Below are 11,905 nucleotides of genomic sequence, written 5' to 3' on the forward strand. Positions count from 1 at the left end.
CTGCTCGGTGCATGCTCAGCTTAATGCACAGCATCGCTACAAACAAAGCTGTGGAAGTGTAAGAGAAGTTTGTGGTTTTGCAAGGCTTGTGAAGACTTGCCAGTGTTTCCGTCCATTTTGGTAATTTACGTCAAGTGAAAATGCAAAACAAAATCTGTCAAAGTCTGAAAATCTAGTGATTTGTATTTTATAGTAGTATAACTTGAATCTCTTTATGATTGCAGAATTGTTTCAGTACCAGTAAAAATGAGCTGAATCTATTAAAATGACGCCTTGTGGTACATCATAACAGGAGACCTGTTAGGTTTCATGGTGGCGTCATGCACCAAATGGGAATCGTCATTATGGGCCCCAGTAGAGGACCTGATTAGTTTAGAGAAGTGTGACAAAACCGCAGCCCTATAAGATGATCCAGGGAAACATTTGACAGCAAGCTGATCCTGGGCCGTCCTGGCACCAAGGGGTGCAGGAACATCAGTGTGAGGATGGTAAGAGGAGCTCTGATGGCAGCAAGTCAGGGCCACTGGGCTCCAGAGAGAGTTGACCAAGAGTCCACAGTGTTCTTGGAAAATCGATCCTGAGATCCCTCACCCCTACACACACACAGACACACCAACCCTTGGTACACGCTATTTCTGGTGTGCTTCCCAGTCCTGCACTCGTCATCCCTCCAAAGATGCGCACAAACACACACGCGCGCACTCCCTGCAGCCCGTACCCCAGAGTGAATATAATTAGCTTTTCTGACAGGTGGGAGGGATCGGATCTCGTGGAGAATGAAGCTACCAATTTACACCCGTATTACACTGTCATACACACTCACTTGCAAACATGCATCGCTCTCTCTTGCACACTACTCCCCAGAATGACCCACTTTCTCAGCTTGCATGTAAAAAGAGACGGGTGGCACAGACATAGTCTCTTTAAAAGAGGTAACTTACAAAGGAGGGTCATATAAAGCACCTAATCAGGAGGTGGGCCTCACTTTTACCACTTAAAATACTGTCATAGGCCTGTTCAGTATATGTGAAATCAGCTGACTACTCAGAAATGGATTTCTGTCTTTTACGGTTTCCTTTCAGATCTTAAGATTGAGCCATTAAAATGACTAAAATGCTGTGCAGGTCTTCACGAAGCAGTCTTTAATTACATCTCAAATAAAGTGTCATCTCTTACTGTGTTTTTATACTGGTGCTGATAGTAACTTCAATACCACTACACATACAGAACAGTGGTGTTTAATATTCTAAGCTGCCAAAACCGAGTTTCATAATGTTCTAGATTAGTAAAATTTTGTATCACATCATGAAGAAAAATAAACTATGGTCAGAAATTCATTACCATCCTCCAATAAGTGAAAGTCTTTGATACTTAAACTATACCAGTCTGCCCCTTTATTTATGCCACCTGCCTGAAATTGTGCAAGTCCCTCGCATGCTGCCAGAAAGCAAACTGACTTGTTGGGCATTGACCCCTGAAATCTTTGAGGGGTCCTGTGGTTTCTGGCACCAGTAACATAGGAGCAGATCTTTGGGAGGACTGCGTGGTGTGTGTGGTTCCTGGATTTGAGATTTTTTGGGTGTAGAGTGTTTCTCTAAGAGACTTGAACCTGAGGAGTTAGAACGTGTGGCCCATCCCAGACAAACTCAAAACAAAAACACCCCCTTAAATAAGTGGTTGCATTATGCAGTACAATCTCAAGATTGATGACTGTAGTGACAAGCATGACAGTAGTCAGCGTAATATGAATATTTAACATGTCTCTTATGTGGACAGACAGACTTAAACAAATAAAGGTACAGTAGGTCACATGTTTTATAGATGTTAGACATTAATCCACTCATATTGACCATATTTGTGATGACACAAGTTGTCACTTTCTTCATGTCTGCAGTGAAACTACAAACCTGATTGTGTGTGTGTGTTTTATTATCACCAGTGTAAGAAGAAACACACTCTAGTGTGTCCAGACTTCTCTAAGACGGGCTCCTGCCCACATGGCTCATGCTGTAAGTTGCAGCACCGCCAACGAGTCAAACGCCGCGCCAGCAACAGTGTGACCCCTCCAGCTAAGAAAGCACGCACCAAGGATCCTCTGAAGAGGTCTAAAATTTAAATCGATCTTTATCATGACTTGTAAAACTTTGGTCATGTGACTAATTATGTTATGTTTTGTTTTGTTGGCTTTTTTCCCCCCTTCTGTCAGACCCCATCTGTCTGTTGTGATGCCACAGGATTCTCAAGCATCACTGGGGATGCCCTCCACAGGTTCGTTGGTGCTGCCCTCATTTATCTCCCTCTCCAGCTCTCCAGAGGAGGCAGATGCACCAGACACGCTTCCTACTGATGCAGTGCAAGTCAAAGGTATAAGCATCAACAACAAAACCCAGAGAGCAATGGTCACATAAGTTAACATAGTGCACTGTATGGACAAAAAATACCGGGTCACCTTCATATTACAACTACAGGAGCTGCTCAGCCAAAGAAACAGATGTCACGAATCCCTCAGTTCAGTTTTTGTCATTTGTAGTTATTAAATCAGCAGAGAGTCAGTGACTTTTACAACTCAGCACTCTGAAACCCCGCTCTGTAACTTTACGTAGTGTTAGACTTCCTGTGGTTCATTAACACTTCACAATTAAACTGCTTACAGCTGATCGTGAGATATCTTGGAGAGAAGACATGTCATGACCTGACTTGTTGCAATGGTGGCATCCTATTACAGTATCAGAACAACCTGTTCTTTCACAAATGTTTGTAAGGGCAGACTGCGTGGCTAGGTGCTTGATTTTATACACCTGTGGCAATGGGACTCAATTCAATGAACACCTGAATTCAAACATTAAGAGGTTTGGTAGAGAAACACATACAGTCTGACTGATGATTATTGAGAAGCCAGAAGGGACAAGAATAACCTTCTGGCTCTAATAATGCAGTCATTGCTGCATTATCTTTGCTTATTTGCTTTTTATACAGTAGCAAAGATTTTGCTCTATAAATTAATGAGTAAAGGTGCATAGGTCTCAGTAAGCACTTAAGTCGTTTTTTTTTTTTTAGACAGTTGGACGCAGTTTTTGGAATTTTGTCTCTGTATACCACCTTGATTGTTTTTCGTCGAATAATTAAGATGCAGTTGAATTGCAGTCCCTAGTTCCAGAGGTTCAATTGTAACTGAATAACTGATGGACAAACAGTTTCATGGAGTCCTATTCTGTCATTATCTCGTGGCAAACTGAGCAGATTAAATATCTGGAATTTATGGAGGTGCTTATTGTCTTTCCCCTCACTTAGCGTTAAACTGCTGCAGTACAAGCTGGAGGTCACCACCTCATGAAGCTAATCAGAATCAGCATATTTTATTAATCCCTAAGAAAATTATTTGGGTTACAAAGAACCATATCAACTATAAAAAGCAAAGGCCATCAGAGATAAAGTCTACCACCTGGCTATGCAGGGCTCTAGACTAACCTTTTGCCACGTTTGCACTGGCGCACCAGTACAAAAGTTAGGCGCACCCGAATTTTTAACCCGCATCACTTAACACCACAGTTTTACATGTGCACTTTTTAAGGGGGGAAACTGCTGTCCATACAGACAATATTGATTTGTAAAGGATTAACTAACAATCTTGTCAACACAAAGTTCTTTATTTGGAGCACAGTTCTACAAGAAAGGTAAGTTAAGATAAGAAAAAGTGCTTGTGCTTAAAGTGTTTTGGCATTCTTTGACAATATTGTAGGCAATGTTAAATTTAATCATCACATCAACCTCCTGTTACGACCTGTTTGGTGATTCGATTCAATTTTGCCTCAGACAGTCATAAGTATTATATTTCTGATCATCTATCAGTACTGACACTGTGAGACTTCATCAGAGGTGTGAGCATCACAGCAGATGCCTTTGTGTCAAAGTAACTGAGGATAAAACAGAAAAACATGAATCAGATTTTCCTGGCCTGGCTTTTTATAGCAGATAACCTTAAAAATATTCTGCAATTTTGCATAATTTTAAAAAGTATAAATTTCTTCAGTATTGAACAGCAGAAATTAGGCTCTCTTGCACGAGGTTATTTGAGTTCTAAAAATATATATATAGACGGCGGCCGACAGCGCTGTAAACAACGGTAGACTGGTGTGTAATAAGCGAATGAATAATACTGTTTTGCTTCATGGTGGAAGCAAAACAGCAGAACTCAGAGGGAATTAATGACGACATTTATCAAATGTGAAGCACAGTTCGGATCTTCTTTTGCTGCTGGTTCAGTGAATTTTGGTTGGAGAGAGACAAAACCTGCAGCTCAGAATCTAGCGCAAAAAAGATGTAAACGCAAAGCGCGGACCCGCCGACACATCAGAATCAGTGAGCTGTCGGCTTCCAGCCCCAAGGGCGTGTACGTGTACGTGCCATTGGGTGAGAAAACCGAGAAAGAGAAAGCTGATTCTGATGCGTCAGGTCCGCGCTCTGTGTTTACGTCTTTGTGCAGAATCTGCTTACCTGCTCTCATTTGCTGTTTGGTGGTTGTTGAAATAGTTTTGTGAGCGTTTCTGGCAAAATACATTGATATTTAAAAGTCGATTCAGGATTTAATGAATTGATATCGCTTTATTCAAGCTACTCATCTCCCTCTATCCACCTGCACTTTCGAACGTACACACAAAGGACTACAGAAATATCTGGACCACGGCCAATCAGAGAGGTCCCGCCGCTGACTATCTCTGATTGGTTTAGACCACGATAGAGGCATAATGTGTGTATGTTGTTGACCACACGGAGACTCGAACAGCTGTTGGTTGCACCGGTGCAACCTAGAATTTTTGTTAGTCGCACCATTGAAAAATGTGGTGGAATTTGTGATCAAATTGGTCGGACTCTAGAGCCCTGCTATTCCTAGATATTCTGCCAGTTAAAAATTCTGAACAGATTCAATGAAAAGGGGCAGCCTTAATGGAGTCCAAAACCCACTGGAAAGGAGTCCGACTCACTGCGGCTGTATAGGGGCCAAATGGTGCTTTATAACAAGCCAGATACACCATACTGCCGAAGTGCCTCCACCGGATACTGCGATGTCCAAGTCAGTAAGATATATGTAGACTGTGAAAAGTCTCCTCAAAAGGATAAAGAGCTTGTCCAATGTCCAAAAACCCCTTATTGTTCCTCCTAAATCTGAGGTTCAACTAAAGGATGGACTGTCCTGTTGAACAGGGAAGCCATCATTCAAATCTGCTAATCCAGAGGCACCGCCTTAGATTTGTATGCAACGTTGCAGAGACATGTCATAGAAGACAGCCTCACAACATCCAGAGTCTTAGGGAATTGAGGGCGAATCTCATATACCTTCAGTTGAAGTCAGCAACATCCCAACCCCACTGTATACAGTGTGATTAGAGTGCTGCTTTTCACTCCTGACTCGTCTGACAGTTTGCCAGAATCACTTTGAGGTCAATCGAAAGCCTCGTTCCATTGAAGTTTTTGCTTAAGGTACTTCCAGAGCAGCGGCCCCCTTATCCTACCAGTACCTATTAGTTGCTTCTGGAGTCCCGCAGGCAAACAAAGTTCAATCACATATCGTTTGAAAAGCAAGGTGGTGTACAGAGGCAAAACTGCAAAATGTGCCATCGTCCAAATACTTCTGATCCCATCTTTATGACCTATCTGAACTCAAAGCTTCTACACACTGGTGTCCTGAATTGTCTTTTATTAATAGTTGTCCAGTCATGTTCTGCTACAGTGATGTGCACACAATAATGTTTCATTCAATGTTGTGGGGATCAACGTTTTTCCACTTGTAGATAATCTGGTAGATTTTTTTTACAACCATAGATTCTGAGAGTCATTGTTACTTCATATCTCCAAATGTGGTAGAATGTTTAAATTAGCAGTCATGGCAAAAGGTAAGCTGTCATAGAATATTCCTTAAGAGGACTAACTGCGATTCATTTGGTGTAAAAGTGCTGACACAGAGGTGTATTGTCCACAGATGCTTTGTAGGAGGTTCTTTTTTGTCATGAATACATCCTTGCTTAATTCGTGGGACTGGGGAGTGGTGGTCTGTCTGAGCTGTAGACAGATAATAATGATCAGGAGGTGAGCTTTAGAGTGTGTCTGGTGACGCTCAGTGGAGGAGTAATAATGCTCAGAGGACAGAGGTAATAATATTTCAGTTTATGGCTGGATGGCACAGCTGAGCTCTCTGTTGACAGACTTGAAAGATAGCGGATTAGGACAGAGGCCATCCCATCCCCCTCCCTTGCTTTCACCAGGCTTCACCCATCCACCTGCCCCTGCCTGCTAAACATACACATACTGGTTGTCACTTCCAGTGCAGCATTTGTTTGCATCTAACATCTGTGTTCAACCTGTTTGACCACACATTCCACAAATCTATCTTTTCACACAGTTTGTGTTATGATTTCACTAATTTTGTCTGATGATTTAAACAAGTAAAAGGCAATGGATAATTAAGAGTGACGGCAAAAATGACTGAAATTAGAATTGGACAGTTGGATAGTCCCCTTGCTCTAAGTATCCATTTAAAAATGACATTTTCTCCTTGATAAAGTCATTATGCTAAAGAGTAGTTCAAGTCATACAGAACCAGTCATGACTCTTAATATCAATGAGGCAGTTTTCTACTAAACAGTAGAAAACCACCATTTTTCTACTGTATATAATCTTAATATCACTCACTGCAATTCTAACTCAGCTATTCTCAATGAAGGCATGAAAAACTTTTTTGTCACTTCCACAGTGCGAGAAAACTGCTAAAAAGTTAGCTAAGCACACTGTGGAAAAAATATGTAAAGTCTTTGTGCCACATGAAGACTTTACTTAGTCCAGTATGTTTAGAAATGTATGTCTTGATTTTTTTAACTCTTACTTTTTGAATGTATGATGACAAAATGATGTTTCTGTCAGTAAGTCGTTTAAGAAAGCCTAAGAAAGGTACTGCATACTCATTTTATCAAATATAATCAAGCAACCCAGTTCATGCATAATGTGGAGACCATTTTCAGCCTTGGCACAGGTACGCCATCTCAGACTGCTCTTGCTGCCAGTTTTGATTAGCTGTTCATCATTTCATTGACTAAAGAGTCCTGCTTTTTGGGATTCTAATGACATGTCAACTTATGTCAGTAACTTTCACAGCAGCTTGTTCCTATTCCTGCTGCATATTCATAAAGCTGGTGTTTTTCACCTGAGAGAGTCTGTTTCTCATAACCATCCATCCATTTTTTAAAATAATATAGGATTACAGAGGGGACGGGGGTTGTCATAGTGCAAGATGCAGGGTGTATACCTTGGACTAACAAAGTCAGAGTACACTAACATGTCTGTGTACTCTGACTTTCTCCCACAGTCCACGGACATGCATCTTAGGTTACCTGGCAGTTCTAATTTCACCCCAGATTTGAGTGTGAATTACCTGTCCAAGGTGTACCCTGCGTCTTGCCCTGTGACAGCCCCTCAAATAACATACAGTTGCCACACAGAAAGGCCCCAGCCTCATCTTACTTGGAATCAAGCAGCACCTTTGACTGACCTGGGTCATCTTGACCTCTCACCCTATCCAGTAATACACAGTCCCAGTCCAAATATTTTTTAATAATAATCTTGCAGTAGACACTGACAGGTTTCAGCACGGCTGCAATTTTAAGATCTCAAAATAAGTAAAGTCACAACGACAAAGTTCTCAGGCAGTTGAGTATGAACTGAAGATTATAAGTTATGTAAAGGTTTTGTTTTTAAAGGGACTTTTGAAAACGTTTTGATTACTACCTTCATATACAAGCGGTTTATATTTCCCGGTGATTAGTTACAATAAAGTTAGTTTAGGTGAATGAAAATGGTGGTGTAAGATGTTTTAAGATGGCTGTCAAGACATGATTTTCGAAGGACTTCGGTGAGTATGGAAAGAAGTGTTATCAGCTGGACGTTTCTCCTTGCAGAGTTCCCTCACATTGTAAGAAACATGTAGAATTGTAGATTGAAGCGACTCAGAAACACCTGGAAACTAGAAATCAAAGAAGATGTTGTTTTGTTTTGCGCTATGAAGAACATTTTAGACTAGAGCTTTGTCCTGTGGGTGCCAGGAAAACACACACACACAGACCATCACTGGCTCATCCGTCCACCCCCCCTGTCCAGTTGGTTTGTGCTCTTAAGTAATACTAATGACACACTGGTCTCTCACTAACACACTGCACCGCCCAGAGCCTCATTAAAGGTGGGACTGAGCCAAACAAGTTCCTCTTCACTTTGCATAAATTAGCTCAGATGCAATGTATCACTGCCAAGCTACACACACACACACACACACACACACACATATTCCCACCTACCTTCATTCATCGCTGTTGTACTGTTTCTATCTTCTTCCTCATTTGCTCATCAACTGAGATGTCATCACTCAATGTTTGAGCAGGATTCAACAGAGTCAGTTGCACATGAGCAAACACACAATTTGTCATTTTCTAACTGGACCTTTTTGTCATTTAATTTTTGCAAATACTCTTTTTTTTTTCCTCCTAATCTTCAGGGTGGTTTTTTTTTTCTTCCACAGAGAAAAAACTGCAGATCAAGCCTCGTCTGTAAGATCACAGAAACCAGTGGGACTGGACACGAAAGGATTTTATCAGGTTTAGTGTTATGTGAGTTCTGAGCTCAGGCTTGTCCTGGCACATGTATCCATCTTGAATGAGTTCACTCAGGGCCTGAAAGTTTTATGCTTTTTGTCTATGAACATGTTTTGCATATCAGTTAGATGTTTACAATGCCAGTTTTGTAAAGAAATAAAGTATTAACTCTGAATGTGTGTTGTCAGTTGTTTTTTTTGGTTATTTTTTTAATCTGAATCCGGATCTTTATCTTACAATCTAAAGCACTTTGGGATGACTGTTGTTGTGAATTGACAAGACAGAAATAAAACTGAATTGATTTGGAGTTGTGGTGTTGTGAAATGACCCTAGAGGGTTTGTGGGAGCTTGGCAGGTGGTGGCAACAAAAACGGTTTAAATTCTGGAGATGAGAAACATAAGCACACCTTCGCCACATTGTGTGCGCCTGTGTTTGGCTCCTAGCCACTACAGCTTTAACACATAAAGCAGAAAAGACACTTTCTCCATACACAGCGTCCATACACAGTAAATAAAGTCATGCTCAGCTCCTAGAGTGGCTGCACATCTGCAAGACACTTTGCAGCTCATCTCCACCCCAGCTCCTCCTTTCATGTAGTGCCTGACTTATCAAGGTTCAAGGCTCTTTATTCGTCCCATGCATAGTTATACAAGTAAAACACACAGTGAAATGTAACCTGACACACTCCTCGACTTGTGCAAAAGCAGAGGGGGGGGGGGATTATATATAATATATACATTAGGTAAATGTGCAGTAGTAGCATGTATGCAGCAAGCAGGTGAATTCTGTACATTTCACAATCTATTTTACAGAATAGACAATATAAACATATTTAAAATAAAAGGAATTTGAAATGTACATTGTGCCAGTGGGTTTAGTGTCTAGAAGAGGGTCCTATCTCAGTCAGTTATGGATGATGTGAGAGGGCGTGTGTGTGTGTGTGTGTGTGTGTGTAATGGGGGGGAATCTCCATGATGCGGGACCTTCTACCGGATTGCAGAAGTTGGAACAGTTTGTTGCCAGGATGGGACGAGTCCTTCAGTATCTGCGCTGCTCTAGTCCGGCATCTCCTGGTGTAGGTGTCCTGAAGCGGGGGGAGAGCAATCCTGCAGCAGCGTTCTGCTGTACGGATCACTCTCTGAAGAGCTGTTTGGTCCTTAACACAGCTGTTCCCAAACCAGGATGTGATGTTCTGTGTGAGGATGCTCTCCACAGAGATGTCATATCTGATGTCACTGACAGCTCCTCAGTTCTGTGCTGGGATCACGCTGCTCCTTTTCCTACATTTAAATTCAATGTATGCGCTGAGCTGCCAAATATATAATGTTTCCATTTCAAATGATCTTTTGACTACAGTGGTCTTGACTGAAGTATACATGCACACTCTTATAGACCACTTTGTTAGGTAAACCTATTCTACCTCATCTCTAATCAGCCAATCACATGGCTGTGACTCAGTGCATTTAGGCTTGTAGGAATGGACCTGTTTAAGTTCAAATGAAGCATCAGAAAGGGGAAGAAAGTAGAACATCTTGTTGCAGTATTACTGCTTCACATCTGTCATGAAACACTGTGTGGAGGAAAAGCTTTATGGACCCTAATGCAGGACTCTTGAGACAGGAATACACTTCAAACAAGCTTTAATGCTTCTTGCTCCAGAAAATCCCAAAGTCCAAAATCCAGATGATAACCGGGCATCACATCAAGGAATCCAAACATCCAGAAAACGCATTGGAAACTCAGGGAAAGCAGAGCAAGGGAGACACACAGCAATGTGGACAACGCAAAGAAGGACAAGGGCAGACTTGGACAATATATACACAAGAAGTAAAACTAATTACAAAGCACCAAAGACACATGCCTTTCAAAATAAAACAGTAAGTAACTAAAAAGGAAACTCAAAGACGCATAAAAGAAAATACAATGGAACAGTAGAGAAGATGGATTAAACTCAAAGAAGTAAATACAAGTGAATACTTAAAATTTAAACAGCAGCCAGAATACAAATGGAACCAGAACTAAAGATTAAAAATAAATAAATGAATAGGATACAAATGTTAAAACACTGGATGAAAGACTCAGGACTATGTCAGCATCGTAGATGTGCAGCCAACAAATCTGCAGGAACTGTGTAACCTATCATGTCAATATGGCCCAAACTTCTAGTTCACCCTCCATACAACACACAATCTCTCACACACTGTATAGAGCTAAGATATTACACTTGTCCAGTATCTTATCTTGCACCTCTGTTTTGTTACACATATGTTCCTCTTGCCATTTTTATTTTATGTATGTATTTATTTGGTTTTTAAAGGTACACCATCATCTCAGTTACTTTAAAAAGGTAACACAGTTAATCTCCATGTTGACCATACTCAGAATATTCCTGTAATGTTGAAATCACCCCACCTACAGTCCGAAGCCTAAACACTGACATTGTGTAACACAAGCACTACTCTAATGTAGTATAGGATGCCTCCTAACACACAGTTAGGCACACTCTAAAGTATAATTATATAAGTATAATAATTATATTAAACCTGACTAAACCTATTTAGTCAGGTTTACTAAATATGGCAAAAAATTATTAACTCAAGGTCCACGTGTGTTTTCATGTTTAAGTGTTAATAGTTCCCTCTGACATTGAAACAACCTTCAGCACTTACCTTCCAGCCGTCTCCATTTTTGTAATAACACTCAGTTGCATTGAATCTATAATACACACATTTTTTTGTGTGTGAGTGTGACAAGTGTGGCACCTTATCCTGTGGTTTATGAGGCAAACCTGCAATTTAACCAAAGCATTGTGATGGCAACAGTCAGTGTGACACATGTACTACTTCAGCGGTCCCCAACCCCCGGGCCACGGACCAGTACCGATCCGTGAGTTGTTTGATACGAGAGTTGGGGCTCGGGTGTGAAATTTATGGTTTTCAGGGTTTTTATCGGTTTTTAGTGTTATTTGTTTAACACTAAAATGTTTATCATTAACTTGATTTCCCTGGGTCTTTTCCCGTGTGTATGAATAAATCTTCTTTTTTTTGGTACCAGTATTGGTTTTATTTTGTTGTATTTATCCGTGACACCTTAAAGGTCTGTGAAAATATTGCCGGACATAAACCGGTCTGTGGCGCAAAACAGGTTGGGGACCGCTGTACTACTTCATACCTTGGTAGGACACCGTAAAAACACATACCAAAGGAAAACAATGGTGAACTTTCTGCACTAATTAAAAACATTATTTCTAAACTTATTTTTTAAATTTTCA

The 11,905-nt window shown here is 40.8% G+C and overlaps 1 protein-coding gene across 1 annotated transcript in view; it reads left to right on the top strand.

The window, feature by feature from the left end:
• zc3h3 (zinc finger CCCH-type containing 3) overlaps nucleotides 1-8,808 on the top strand; it is a 79,898-nt gene extending 71,090 nt beyond the window's left edge. Inside the window, exons 10-12 of the mRNA XM_005750282.1 lie at nucleotides 1,940-2,103; nucleotides 2,207-2,364; nucleotides 8,561-8,808. Of these exons, the coding sequence (XP_005750339.1) occupies nucleotides 1,940-2,103; nucleotides 2,207-2,364; nucleotides 8,561-8,592 (354 nt within the window). The 3' untranslated portion in view covers nucleotides 8,593-8,808. The remainder of the gene's footprint in view (nucleotides 1-1,939; nucleotides 2,104-2,206; nucleotides 2,365-8,560) is intronic.
• Nucleotides 8,809-11,905: the final 3,097 nt, after the last annotated feature.

This window comes from Pundamilia nyererei, unplaced genomic scaffold (assembly GCF_000239375.1).
Source record: "Pundamilia nyererei isolate P.nyererei 1_Seehausen unplaced genomic scaffold, PunNye1.0 scaffold00267, whole genome shotgun sequence".
NCBI lineage: Eukaryota > Metazoa > Chordata > Actinopteri > Cichliformes > Cichlidae > Pundamilia > Pundamilia nyererei.